The sequence below is a fragment of the Phocoena sinus genome, chromosome 10, assembly GCF_008692025.1.
Source record: "Phocoena sinus isolate mPhoSin1 chromosome 10, mPhoSin1.pri, whole genome shotgun sequence".
Lineage (NCBI taxonomy): Eukaryota > Metazoa > Chordata > Mammalia > Artiodactyla > Phocoenidae > Phocoena > Phocoena sinus.
In genome coordinates, this window is record NC_045772.1 from 85,534,910 (window position 1) to 85,550,290 (window position 15,381).

Genomic DNA, 15,381 nt, shown 5'->3' on the forward strand with positions numbered 1-15,381 from the left:
CTGGGACCCCTATAATTCGAATGTTGGTGTATTTAGTGTTGTCCCAGAGGTCTCTGAGACTGTCCTCAATTCTTTTCGTTCTTTTTTCTTTATTCTGCTCTGCAGTAGTTATTTCCAGTATTTTATCATCCAGGTCATTTATCCATTCTTCTGCCTCAGTTATTCTGCTATTGATTCCTTCTAGAGATTTTAAAATTTCATTTATTGTGTTGTTCATCATTGTTTGTTTGCTCGTTAGTTCTTCTAGGTCATTGTTAAAGATTTCTTGTATTTTCTCCATTCTATTTCCAAGATTTTGGATCATCTTTGCTATCATTTTTCTGAATTATTTTTCAGGTAGACTGCCTATTTCCTCTTCATTTGTTTGGTGTAGTGGGTTTGTACCTTGCTCCTTCATCTGCTGTGTGTTTTTCTGTCTTCTCATTTTGCTTAACTTACTGTGTTTGGGGTCTCCTTTTTGCAGGCTGCAGGTTCGTAGTTCCCGTTGTCTTGGTGTCTGCCCCCAGTGGCTAAGGTTGGTTCAGTGGGTTGTGTAGGCTTCCTGGTGGAGTGGACTAGTGCCTGTTTTCTGGTGGTTGAGGCTGGATCTTCTCTTTCTGGTGGGCAGGTCCACATCCAATGGTGTTTTTTGGGGTGTCTGTGACCTTATTATGATTTTAGGTGTCCTCTCTGCTAATGGGTGGGGTTGTGTTCCTGTCTTGCCAGTTGTTTGACATAGGGTTTCCAGCCCTGTAGCTTGCTGGTCATTGGGTGGAGCTGGGTCTTTTCATTGAGATGGAGATCTCTGGGAGATTTTTGCCATTTGATATTACGTGGATCTGCGAGGTCTCTGGTGGACCAATATCCTGAACTCGGTTCTCCCACCTCAGAGGCACAGGCCTGACACGCAGCCGGAGGACCAAGACCCTGTCATCCACATGGCTCAGAATAAAAGGGAGAAAAAAGGAAAGAACGAAAGAAAAAATAAAATAAAATAATTATTAAAAAAATTTAAGTTAATAAATAAAAAGAAAGAAAGAAGAGAGCAACCAAATCAAAAAAGAAATCCACCAATGATAACAAGCACTAAAAACTATACTAAAAACAAAAAACCAAAAAATGGACAGACTGAACCCTAGGACAAATGGTAAAAGCAAAGCTATACAGACAAAATCATGCACAGAAGCATACACATACACACTCACAAAAAGAGAAAAAGGAAAAAAATATATATCATTGCTCCCAAAGTCCACTGCCTCAATTTGGGATGAATTAGTTGTCTATTCAGGTGTTCCACAGATGCAGGGTACATCAAGTTGATTGTGGAGATTAATTTACATTATCAAATTTGCTTTAATAGAAATGAGAAAATACAGGTCTTTGGGTGCTCTCAGTTATTTGGATTATGCCTTCATTTTGTGAAAGTTTCATAGTCTACCAGCATCTGTGCAAAGGATACCTGAGGGAGGTACGGGCAGGCATGGAGGGAGAGAGCATCCTTGTGATAAGCAGCCTGGTTAGGGAGAGAGGGTATATTTCTAAGTAATTGATACAAAGGAAATTTTAATTAAAATAAATGTGACCGAACGGTAGTGATGCGTATTGGTGAGAGGATGGCGGACGCCGGCTTGCGCCGCGTGGTTCCCAGCAACCTGTATCCCCTCGTGCTTGGCTTTCTGTGCGATAACCAGCTCTCGGACGTGGCCAACAAGTTCGCCAAGGCAACAGGCGCTGATGGTTTCCAGTGATTTGGAATTACAAACCACGTTGCCGCAAACATCCTCCTGTGTAGATGTTTGTTTCATGGACCCAGCAGGATGCCAGCACCTCTTCCCTCTTGGACATCTATAGTTTCTGGCTCAAGTCCACCAAGGCCCCAAAGCGGAAGTTACAGGCAAATGGACCAGTGACTAAGAAGGCTAAGAAGAAGACTTCATCCAGTGACAGCAGTGAGGACAGCAGTGAGGAGGAAAAAGCCCAAGGGCCTCCCGCTAAGAAAGCTGCTGTACCTGCCAAGCAGGCCAGTCTGCTTCAGCATCCTGGAAAGGCTGCAGTCAAGGCATCAGAGAGCAGCAGCAGCAGTGAAGAATCCAGTGATGATGAGGAGGAGGACAAAAAGAAAAAGCCTGTCCAGAAGGGAGTTAAGCCCCAAGCCAAGACAGTCAAAGCTCCTCCTAAGAAGGCCAAGAGCTCTGGTTCTGACTCTGACTTAAGCTCAGAGGATGAGGTGCCAAAGAACCAGAAGCCAAAGACAACACCCGTGGCAGCTAAAGCTCAGGCGAAAGCCCTAGCCAAACCAGGTATACCAGCTCGTCCCGCACCTAAAGTAGTCAATGGCAAAGCAGCTGGTAGTAACAGCAGCAGCAGCAGTGATGATGACTCAGGAGGGGAAGGCAGCAGCCGTATCTAAGAAGACTGTACCTAAAACGCAAGCTGTGGCCAAGGCCCCAGTGAAAGCAGCTGCCACTCCTGCCCAAAAGAGTTCCAGCAGTGAGGACTCCTCCAGTGAGGAGGAGGAGGAAGAAGAGCAGAAGAAAAAACCCCTGAAGAAAAAACCAGGTCCCTGTAGTTCAGTTCCCCCACCCTCTGTTCCCCCACCCAAGAAGTCCCTGGAAATTCAGGCTCCCAAGAAAGCTGCAGAGAAGCAGCAGCCTGTGGAGAGCAGTGAGGACAGCAGCGACGAGCCTGATTCAGGTCCTGAGGAAGAAAAGAGACCCCCAGCTAAGGCAGGCATCTCCAAAGCAACTACTAAACCAGCTCCAGCAAAGAAGGCAGCAGAGAGCTCTTCAGACAGCTCAGACTCCGACAGTTCTGAGGATGAAGCCTCCTGCTAAGCCAGCCAGTACCACCAAGAATTCCTCAGGTAAGCCAGCTACAACTCCCAAGCAGCCTGCAGCCACTGGCCAGAAAGGCTGATAGCACCTCCAGCGAGGAGGAGAGCAGTTCTAGTGAGGAGGAGAAGACGAAGAAGACTGTAGCCACCCCTAAGTCCAAGGAGATGACCAAAGCAGCTCCGTCTTTGCCTGCCAAGCAGGCCTCTCAGGGTGGTGGGGACAGCAGCTCTGATTCAGACATCTCCAGCAGCGAGGAAGATGAGGAAGAGAAGACGCCTAAACCCCCAGCCAAAAAGAAGCCACAGAAGGCAGGGAGACCTGTAGCCCCTTCCAAACCAGCCTCTGTGAAGAAGGCAAAGGCCGAGAGCAGCAGCACTTCTTCCTCTGAGGACTCCAGTGAGCAGGAGGAAGAGGAGAAGCCCAAGGCTAAGGGCACTCCAAGACCACAAACTGCCAAGGCCAATGGCACCTGTGCACTGACTGCCCAGAATGGAAAAGCAGACAAGGACAGCAACGAGGAGGAGGGGGGCAAGAAAAAGGCAGCAGTGGCAGTTGCTAAGCCAGGTTCAGGAAAGAAGTGGAAGCAGAGTGAGGCTGCTGAGGAGGCAGAGACTCCTCCAGCCAAGAAGATAAAGCCCCAGACCCCCAACACGTTTCCTAAAAGGAAGAAAGGAGAACGAAGGGGATCCTCCCCATTCCGAAGGATCAGGGAGGAGGAGATTGAGGTGGATGCTCGAGTGGCAGACAATTCCTTTGACGCCAAGCGGGGTGCAACCAGAGACTGGGGGGAGCGAGCCAATCAAGTTCTCAAGTTCACCAAAGGCAAATCCTTCCGGCACGAGAAAACCAAGAAGAAGCGGGGCAGTTACCGGGGAGGCTCCATCTCTGTCCAAGTCAATTCTGTTAAGTTTGACAGCGAGCGACCGTGGACCATCTGTAGCACAGCAGGGGTGATGGTCTGAGACCACTCACTTTCCCCAGTCGACCTGGGAACCCTCAGCTCTATCGGGGGAGGGTGTCGGTGAGGAGAGCAGTTTAGATTAGGTCTGAAGGCTTTGCGTCGTAACATCCTCTAAGTTCCTTTTCTGTTTGTGGTTTTGTACAGATTCGTTTTTGAGTGTTGGGTAGCAAGGACAAGGTAAGGGGAGTGTTCTTTTTTAAGAAAAATTGTTATAGTTGTCATTCTCCCTGTTTTGTGGAACTTCTCATACTGAGAAATTTGTATATTTTACATTAGATCATTTCTTATTGATTTTTGTTGTGGTTTTCAGAGGTGGGTTCACAGATTAAAATCTCAGCTATCTTCCAAGATGTGGTAAAGGTCACATGTATGAATTTTTATAATTGGAGCATTCTGTCTATGGGAGTGCTTGTGTCCACATTTCATCCTTCCTACCCCTCAGGGCCCTGGTGAGGGGCGGCTAAGAATGGTTAATGTATGTATCTGTTAAGCATGAACTACCTACCTCATTCGTGGGGTCTAGGACTGAAGTTTTCAGCCAGCATGGACTTACCTACTTTGGGGGATAAAATTCACTGTTTTGTTTCAGGCAAAATTCTGGTGGGGTGTGAATGCCGTGGGGTCAGTCTGAATATTTCGTTTGCTATAATTTTATTATTACATAATGTTTGCAATATGTGTTTTTTAAATAAATAAATAAATAAATAAATGTGACCAACTAAATCCCGCCAGGTAGTAGACAGCTGAGTTGGAAAATGACAGAGAAGCTTATTCAGTCCTGACAGAAATATTTAAAAGTCATCAGGTAAATATACAAATTAATAATGTTAGTATTACATTTGATCCAAAAGGTAGTTCTAGCCAGTCCAATAAATATCTCATTTCATTCTTCTTTTGCTCGCATAGTAAAGGTCAACAATATCCTGTTTTGTGAGAGTTCAGCTTCTGATTTATAACTAAGATTATAAGGCTTCTGTAGCCAGGGGTGAAGTAACATTTCTGCCCTGAGGGTCATAAAACCTAAGTAGGAATTCCTTGAGGCCACTGTAGAGTGCAAACAAAACTAAGGCCCAAGGGGGATGAGGCTGCAGTGACAGGACTCGTCACAGTACTCTTTCTATGATGCCAATTAAACAAAAGGGTCCTGGGTCGCAGGAAGGACAGCTAGTAAGTGCCCTGGCCAGGGCTGGTTTCATACCTAGACTATTGAGGACAGTCATCTGCTCGTTCAAGTAAGGCCCTGCTTTCAGTCAGAGCTGTTGGCTCTTAAAGTCTGACCCAGGCCTGGGTCTCTGCTATGAAATGAGAGATCTGAAATTCAAAGAAAGAGAACTTGGGCAGTGATATTTATTTTTGTAAAATGAGGAGATTGGGACTTCCCTGGTGGCGCAGTTGTTGAGAGTCTGCCTGCCGATGCAGGGGACACGGGTTCGTGCCCCGGTCCGGGAAGATCCCACATGCCGTGGAGCAGCTGTGCCCGTGAGCCATGGCTGCTGAGCCTGCGCGTCCGTAGCCTGTGCTCCGCAACAGGAGAGGCCACAGCAGTGAGAGGCCCGCGTACCGCAAAAAAAAAAAAAAAAAAAAAAAAAAATGAGATTGTACAAAAAGACCCCTGAGGGCCTATCCAGCTCAGCACCTTTCCCATGCCCTGAATTGCCTCCCTCAGGGACTCTCCTCCCCGAGAAGCGAGAAGGATGAAGAATGTAGGTACCACGTGCGGGTAGAGGGTGGAAGGAAGAGGACAGCGACGTGTTGTCATTTCCCCAGCCACATCCAGTGGTCCTGTCTTGACTCCTATTTCTGTCTGTGTTGCTCTTTTCCTGCCAGTACTTCAGGCTTTCCTAGTTTTACAGGTGATGGAAGAAGGATTGGGAATCCCTTAGAATGGACTCCAGGTGCTGTACTAGACTGTGAAAATACTGGTGATTAAGCCAGAAGGCGTTATCTCTTTAGCCCTTACAGCCAGAAGTGGAGGGTGATGACTAAAAAGTCCAGTGACAGAGTTCTGCAGGCCTGAATCACTGTGTGTGGGCTCAGGAATGGGGTCCTTAAAGGAGTCCCATGGACTGCCATTGGCAGGCAGTGGTCCCCCACTCATGATGGACCCCTAATGTGCAGCTGTGCTGGTGGATCCGGAATGCCCACATGGCCAACCAGGTCTCACATTTTGCAAAACACAACCCCCTAGCCAAGTGGGTCAGGCATGAGGAGAGACTATGGGTGGACTTGCCGGCCCCTTGACAGATTCCTCTTGCCCAGTCTGTGACGTGAGCTTCAAGACAGCCTGGTCTCTGGATCTGGAAAATCAGCCATAGTTTAATACCACCTGGAAGAGTCTTCATCTAACTTTTCGCCCCTTTGGCATTCTCTTCTCTGCCCCGTCTTTTTATTTTGGTCATGAGGCACGTGGGATCTTAGTTCCCCGACCAGGGATCGAACCCGTGCCCCCTGCAGTGGAAATGGAGTCTTAATCACTGGACCTCCAGGGAAGTCCTTGTCTTTTTATTAAGACAGTTTCTCAAAGTGTATTTTGCAGAATGTGCATGAGAATCACCTCTAAGGTACTTGTTCAAGATTTCATTTGAGAACTATTGCTCAAAAACATGACATCAACTCTGGCTGCACAAGAGAATCACCTGGAAAAAAACCTTTTCAAAATACCAATTCTCTGGGCCCCATACCCAGAGCTTCTCATTTGATTGGTCTGGGCTAGTTCTGATTCAGTAGTCAGGGAATACATATGTTAACAATTATTATACTTACCAATGATTTTTTTAAATTTATTTTTATTTTTGGCTGTGTTGGGTCTTTGTTGCTGCACATGGGCTTTCTCTAGGTGCAGCTAGTGGGGGCTACTCTTCGTTGCGGTGCGATTCTCATTGCAGTGGATTCTCTTTGTTGTGGAGCATGGGCTCTACGTGCGTAGGCTTCAGTAGTTGTTGTGCGTGGGCTCAGTAGTTGTGGCTCACAAGCTCTAGAGCGCAGGCTCAGTAGTTGTGGTGCATGGGCTTGGTTGCTCCACAGCATGTGGGATCTTCCCAGACCAGAGCTCGAACCCGTGTCCCCTGTGTTGGCAGGCAGATTCTTACCCACTGCGCCACCAGGGAAGCCCTTTACCAATGATTATATTCAACTTTGATGAGGGTGGTTGAGGTACCATGACATTTTGAAAACACTGTCTAGGCCTTCACCAGGGGTATAATCTGCTACCCTTGGGAATGTTCTCTGTCTTGAATTCCGGTTCCACCAACTTGTGTCTGATCTTGGGTAGTTATTAACCTCTCTGTGCCTCAGTTTCTCCATCTGTAAAATGGAGGAAATAAATGTACTTACTTTACAGAGGTTGTAAGGATTAAAAGAAGTTAAGACAGAAGGAGGTCATTTTTATTTTGGGAATCTCTCTCTCTCTCTCTATTTAGTTGGCTCTGGTTCTCTGATAAGGCAGTAATTCAACTGTTTCCATGTCCTCCTTCAGCCTTAGCCTTCCCATTCCACTTGCCCACTCACACAAGATACTCCAATCATGGTTAGAAGAAATTTTCTCTATATATGATTTGTTGTGAAGAAAAACAAAACATGCTAAAATTGTATTTTACAAAGAATTTCCTCTAGTGGATATTAATGTTCAATGTATGATGGTTGAACAATGAAAATATGTTATTAAATCTCTAATGAGATTAATAATCATGAGATTTAATAACATATTAATTTCTTAATTAATAATTTATTAGTTACTTCCAATCAATTGATTAAAACTTTATTTTTTTTAAAAGCTAGAACTGTGATGATACCTAGTATATCTTTGAAAAGATAAAGAAAATTGATAAACCTTTAGCCAGACTCATCAAGAAAAAAAGGGAGAGGGCTCAAATCAGTAAAATTAGAAATGAAAAAGAAGAAGGTACAATGGACACCACAGAAATACAAAGGATCATAAGAGACTACTACAAGCAACTATATGCCAATAAAATGGACAACCTAGAAAATATGGACAAATTCTTAGAAAGGTACAATCTCCTAAGACTAAACCAGGAAGAAATAGAAAATATGAACAGACCAATCCCGAGTACTGAACTTGAAACTGTGATTAAAAAACTCCCAATGAAAAGAAGTCCAGGACCAGATCACTTCAAAGGCAAATTATATCAAACATTTAGAGAAGAGTTAGCACCCATCCTTCTGAAACTATTCCAAAGAATTTCATATAAAGGAATACTCCCAAACTCATTCTGAGACCACCATCATCCTGATACCGAAACTCGACAAAGATATCACAAAAATTACAGGCCAATATCACTGATGAACATAGACACAAAAATCCTCAACAAAATACTAACACTCTGAATCCAACAATACATGAAAAGGAGGGCTTCCCTGGTGGCACAGTGGTTAAGAATCCACCTGCCAATGCAGGGGACACAGGTTCAATCCCTGGTCTGGAAAGATTCCACATGCTACGGAGCAACTAAGCCCATTTGCCACGGCTACTGAGCCTGTGTGCCACAACTACTGAAACCCGTGCACTCTAGGGCCCATGTGGCACAACTGCTGAGCCTGTGTGCTGCAACAACTACTGAAGCCTGCATGCCTAGAGCCCGTGCTCAACAACAAGAGAAGCCACCGCAGTGAGAAGCCCGTGCACTGCAACGAAGAGTAGATCCCACTTGCCACAACTAGAGAAAGCCCACGCACAGCAACAAAGATCCAACACAGCCAAAAATAAAAATTAAAAAAAAAAACATGAAAACATGCACCATGATCAAGTGAGATTTATCACAGGGATGCAAGGATTTATCAATATCCACAAATCAATCAGTGTGATACACCACATTAACAACTTGAAGAATAAAAACCATATGATCATCCCAATAGATGCAGAAAAAGCTTTTGACAAAATTCAACATTCATTTGAAAACATGAAAAACTCTCCAGAAAGTGGGCATAGAGGGAACCTACCTCAACCATAATAAGACCATATATGACAAACCTACAGCTAACATCACACTCAACTGTGAAAAGCTGAAAGCATTTCCTCTAAGATCAGGAATAAGACAGGATGTCTACTCTTGCCACTTTTATTCAACACAGTTTTGGAAGTCCTATCCATAGCAGTCAGAGAAGAAAAATAAATAAAAGGAATCCAAATTGGAAAAAAAGAAGTAAAACTGTCACTGTTTGCAGATGACATGATACTATACATAGAAAATCCTAAAGATGCTAACAAAACTACTAGAGCTCATCAATGAATTTGGTAAAGTTGCAGGTTACATAATTAATACAGGTAAATCTCTTGCATTTCTATACACTAAAAATGAAACATCAGAAAGAGAAATTAAGGAAACAATTCCATTATCATTGCTTCAAAAAGAATAAAATACCTAGGAATAAACCTACCCAGACAGCAAAAGACCTGTACGTGGAATACTATAAGAGGCTGATGAAAGAAATCAAAATTGACACAGATGGAAAGATATACCATGTTCTTGGATAGGAAGAATCAATATTGTCAAAATGACTATACTACCCAAGGCAATCTATAGATTCAATGCAATCCCTATCAAATTACCAATGGCATTTTTCATGGAACTAGAACAAAAAATCCTAAAATTTGCATGGAAACACAAAAGACCCCAAATAGCCAAAGCAAATTTGAGAAAGAAAAATGGAGCTGGAGGAATCAGGCTCCCTGTCTTCAGACTATGCTACAAAGCTACAATCATCAAATCAGTATGGTACTGGCACAATAACAGAAATATAGATCAATGAAACAGGATAGAAAGCCCAGAAATAAACCCATGCACCTATGGTCAATTAATCTATGACAAAAGAGGCAAGACTATACAATGGAGGAAAGACACTCTCTTCAATAAATAGTGCTGGGAAAGCTGGACAGTTAGTTACATGTAAAAAAATAAAATTAGAACATTCTTTAACACTATACACAAAAATAAACTCAAAATAGATTAAAGACCTAAATGTAAAACTGGATACTATAAAACTCTTAGAGGAAAACATAGAACACTCTTTGACATAAATCACAGCAATATCTTTTTTGAGCTGTCTCTTAGAGTAATGGAAATGAAAACAAAAATAAACAAACGGGACCTAATTAAACTCAACAGCTTTGGCACAGCAAACAAAACCATAGACAAAACATAAAGACAACCCACAGATTGGGAGAAAATATTTTCAAATGAAGAAACCGACAAGGCATTAGTCTCCAAAATTTACAAAGAGCTCATGTGTCTCAATATCAGAAAAACAAACAACCCAATCAAAAAATGGGCAGAAGACTTAAATAGACATTTCTCCAAAGAAGGCATACAGATGGCCAACAGACACATGAAAAGATGCTCAACATCGCTAATTATTAGAGAAATGCAAGTCAAAACTACAATGAGATATCACCTCACACCAGTCAGAATGACCATCATCAAAAAATCTACAAACAATTAATGCTGAAGAGGGTGTGGAGAAAAGGGAACCCTCCTACACTGTTGGTAGGAATGTAAATTGTTATAGCCACTATGCAGAACATTATGGAGGTTCCTTAAGAAACTAAAAATAGGGCATATATCCAGAGAAAAACATGGTTCGAAAGGATATATGTGTCCCAATGTTCATTGCAGCACTGCTTACAATAGCCAAGACATGGAAGCAACCTAAATGTCCATCAACAGATGAATGGATAAAGAAGATGTGGCACATATATACACAATGGAATATTACTCAGCCATTAAAAAGAATGAAATAATGCCATTTACAGCAACATGGATGGACCTGGAGATTATCATACTAAATGAAGTATGTCAGACAGAGAAAGACAAATATCATATGATATCACTTACATGCAGAATCCAAAATAAAACAAATGAACTTATTTACAAAAGAGAAACTGATTCACAGACTTAGAGAACGAACTTATGGTTACTGGGGGGGAAGAGGGAGGGAGAGAGTGGGAGGTTGGGATTGACATATACACACTACTATATTTAAAACATAACCAACAAGGACCTACCGTATAGCACAGGGAACTCTGCTTAGTATTCTGTAATAACCTAAATAGGAAAAGAATTTGAAAAACAATAGATACATGTATATGTATAACTGAATCACTTTGCTGTACATTTGAAACTAACACAATGTTGTTAATCAACTATGCTCCAATAAAAACAAACAAAAAAAACCAAAAAAAAAAAAACAAAACAAAAAGAAACGCTAGAACTGTGGTGACACCCAGTGGCCAAAATGTTAACCACTGAGATTTTTTAAATACATATATTTCCCTCGGCATACAGATACTTAATATTGCATCTATTTTATCTTTATATTTTGAGACCAATTTAATAATAAAGCATGAAACAGTCCTGCATTAAAAATATCAGCAATGATATCACTTATATGTGTAATCTAAAAAAATGGTATAAATGAACTTATTTACAAAACAGAAATAGAGTCACAGATGTAGAAAATAATCTTATGGTTACCAGGGGGGCAGGGGGTGGGGTGGCATAAATTGGGAGACTGGTATTGACATATACACACTACTATATATAAAATAGATAACTAATAGGGACCTATGGTATAGCACAGGGAACTCTACTCAATACTCTGTAATGACCTATTTGGGAAAAGAATCTAAAATAGAGTGGATATATGTATATGTATAACTGATTCACTTTACAGTACACCTGAAACTAACACAACATTGTAAATCAACTCTACTCCAATAAGAATTTTTAAAAAATAAAATTTTACCCAGTATAAAAAAAGAATATTGTCAATGAAATGTGGACAAACCAACATTCTTTAGTATATTTTTAGTAGTAAAACTTTTCCAGCCAGTTCAGGCAGACAAGAGCACAAGGTCATCAAAGGTGACATTCATAATAAAAACTTTCCCACTTGGAGAAAGCAATTTGTATCAGTATGTAGAAAACAAACGAAAGACCAGACACAGGAGAATTGTAACAGAGACTATTAAGACTTCACATATGGGCCTTTAAATGATGAGGAAATAATTAACAATTCAGGTAACAGTGATTCCTCTATTTCCCCTCCCAAATTGGTATAGGATCTATCCTTCGATATATTCATTCTTTTGCTCATTCAGGAAATATTTCCCAATGTCCTATTGGAGAAGCAGACTCTGAGAGGGAGATTAATGTCCAGGAGATTTATAGGAAAGTGATCTTGGGAGGATTGGGCAGAGGGAGAAGATGGGCTGCTATGCAGTCTCAATAACGGCTTCAGCTGACCCCACAGGGAGCTCTGAAGCTAGCATGACCCCTTAGTGTTGCCTCTTATTGGGGAAAGTGGGGAGAACTTTTATCCTCTGGGTCCATCCAGTCATTGGATGTTGGCTACCCCCAGGAAGGGGTGACTTTCGGTGAAGTAGCTCTCTTTTAGCTGAAGCAGCGCTGAAGAGGGCTGACAGCTGAGGCTCATCTACTGACAATACTCGCAGCAGTTGGAAGAGTAAGTCCTCCAGTATCAAGGGTGATCGGCCTAGCCCATCTCAGCATCCTCTGAATCACCACATTGAAGCCATACGATGCCAATAGAACAGACCGGCCTTCTGACATTTTAGAACTTAAACAAATGAACACCCATATAACTACTCCAGGCTATGAAGGAAGATTGAACTTTAAGAGAATAATTGGCACGGGTGGGGTAAGGAGAGGAAGGCTAATTTTGTCTCTGCTGATTTCTGCATCAGAGTAGAAGGGCAGGAAGGATGCAAAGAACTATAACACTTGGACTGAGAAGTGTTTACCTTATTCCGTGGGCAGTTTGGAGTCACTGTAAGTTTTTACAAAGAGAAGAGCAAGCACTAAGTAGACAATCTAGCTGGTAGTAAATTTTCTGTCATCTTTAAGGCCACTTCGAATTGCACCTTCACCTGAAAAGCTTTTCCTGCTTCAAGATTTTTAAGGGCCTCTCTCTACCCTTGGTCTTAGAATAAAATAAAAATTCCTTAGTGTAACTTACAAGACCCTGTATGATTTGGCTTTGTTTGTTTACTGCTCCAGACTCATCTCTCATCCCATTCCTCTATATTTGTTGGCCAGCCTAGGCTAATTTTACCTCTGCTGATTTCTGCATCAGAGTAGAAATCAGTAGAACTGGTGTCTTATTTATCTTTTTATCTTCAGGGACTATTATAATACCTTTAACATGCTAATGCTTTATTGCTGAATTGAAGAAAAGTAAATAGTCCTCAGATTATTTTGTTGATAGCTGCTCTCCCTCAAAGAACCACAGAATCTAATCCAGAGTATTTCCTTTTCAAGTTTATTTTTGTAATAGGAAATTTAAAAGACTTCTGCACCGTAATTCTGTGGCCAGTCATCCCCAGTGCCCTAAATACCTATATTTACCATAAATTTGGCATATATTTCTTCTATGTGAAATATTTCTTCTCAGTTAAACATCAGTACAGTTGCAACTATAGAATGAGAAGGGATCGTAGAGGTAGTCTATTATATAAGCCCCTCAGTTCATAGTCAAATAAACTAACTTGAGGGTGTTAAATGATTTGAAAAATGCCACCTAGCTAATTAGTGACAAAGTTGAAGCTAGAATCTAGAAGTAGTAATTACTAAATCAATTTATCACTCATCATCATCATCATCATCATCACCATCAATGCTTAGAGGCCCTACATGAACCAGGTACTCCTCTAAAGATGCTACTTATATATTATCTCATTTAACCTTCACAATCCTCTGAGGTGATACTATAATATTATTAGCTTCAATTAGAGTAAGGAAGGTAGGGCACAGAGAAGTTGACTAACTTGCCCAAAGTGCATAATGCATAATAATTCCAGTAAAAGCCCTCAAACATATCTCTTTTCCCAGCTTCTTTAATTCCCAAAGCTGAACATATCAACATAGATAGTGGATTAAAAATAAAACTCCTTCCATTAGGAAATAGACTGTATCTCCTGACTTCTTGATCTGGGCTGGATAGTCAGCAACTTGCCTCACTTTGACCAGTAGAAATGGGACTGAAGTGACATTGGGTGACTTCTAAGGAAGCACTCGAGGTGTTGCAGCTTCAAATCTCACCTTCTAGCTGCTCTGAGATTGCCATGTTAAGAAGCCTAGGCTGCTCTCCTTAAAGTTGAAAGATTACAAGAAGAGAAAGACCCAGACAACAACCAGCATGTGAGTAAAATTCAGATCATTCAGTCATTCTAGCCACTAGGTGACTGTGACCACAAGAGTAAGCCCAGGTGAGACCAGAAGGACAACCCTACTGCATTCTATTCAAGTTGCTCACCCAAAGAACTGTGAAAAATTAAATGGTGGTTGTTTTAAGCAAACATATTTTGAAGTAGTTCATTATATAGCAATAGATAACTTGTACAGTGTATGATATTATCATTTGATTAGTGTTAGCATGGTGTTTCTTTTTCCATCTCATTACTGTTAATTTTTTCTGAGTCATTATATTTAAAGTAGGTTTGTGGTAGACAGCATAAAGTTGGGTCTAGTTTTTTAATCTGATCTGAAGATCTCTGTCTTTTAACTGGTGTGTTTAGACCATTCACATTTAAAGTGATTATTGATATAGTTGGATTAAAATTTACCATCTTTGTAACTGTTTTCTATTACATTTGTTCATTTTTCTCCCACCCCTCTTTTTCTGACTTCCATGTGTTTAATTGAGAATTTTGTATTATTCCATTTTACCTCCTCTCGACATTTAAAAAAAACATTTTCAGTTGTTGCCCTAGGGTTTACAATATATATTTTAAAATATTCTAAGTCCACCTTCAAATAACACCATACTGCGCTACTTTATGAGTGTATTCCCAAGTCATCCTTCCCATCCCTTGAGACACTGCTGTCAATCATTTCATTTATCCATATGCTATGACTACCCTGGATAGATCAACCAGACAGAAAATCAATAAGAAAACAGCAGACCTGAATAACACTGTAAACCAAATGCACCTAACAAAATATATAGAATATTCCACCCAATACCACCAAAATCAACATTCTTCTCAAGCACACATGGAACATTCTCCAGGAGAGATCATATATTGGGTCATAACGCAAGCCTTAACAAATTTAAGAATATTGAAATTATGTCAAGCATTTGTTCTGTCCACAATGGTATAAAACTAGAAGTCAATAACAGGAGGAAAGTTGGAAAACTCACAAATATGTGGAAATTAACACACTCCTCATCAACCAGTGGGTCAAAAAAGAAGTCAAAAGGGAAATAAAAGAATATGTCAAGACAAATGAAAATGGAAATACAAGATATCAAAACTTAGGGAATGCAGCAAAAACAGTTCGAGAGGGAAGTTTATAGTGATAAACACATACATTAAGAGAAAGGTCTCAAATAAACCACCTAATTTCAAGGAATTAGAAAAAGAACAAACTAAGCCTTAAGTTAACAGAAAGAAGGAAATAATAAAGATTAGAAATAACTGAATTAGAAACTAGAAAGACAATAGAAAAAAATCAATGAAACTTTAAGAGTTGGTTTTTTTAAAACAAACAAAAATGACAAACTTTTAGCTAACCAAAAAAAAAAAAAAGACTCAAATAAAATTATAAATGGAAGAGGAGACATTACAACTGA

General features: G+C 41.0%; 1 protein-coding gene across 1 annotated transcript; it reads left to right on the forward strand.

The window, feature by feature from the left end:
* The first annotated feature begins 1,592 nt into the window (after positions 1 to 1,592).
* LOC116760785 (nucleolar and coiled-body phosphoprotein 1-like) lies at positions 1,593 to 3,791 on the forward strand. The gene is given in 5 exon segments (XM_032646185.1): positions 1,593 to 1,711; positions 1,786 to 2,361; positions 2,363 to 2,800; positions 2,802 to 2,876; positions 2,878 to 3,791. Coding segments are annotated over 5 exon segments (2,106 nt in total). The 3' UTR covers positions 3,776 to 3,791.
* The last annotated feature ends 11,590 nt before the right edge of the window (positions 3,792 to 15,381 follow it).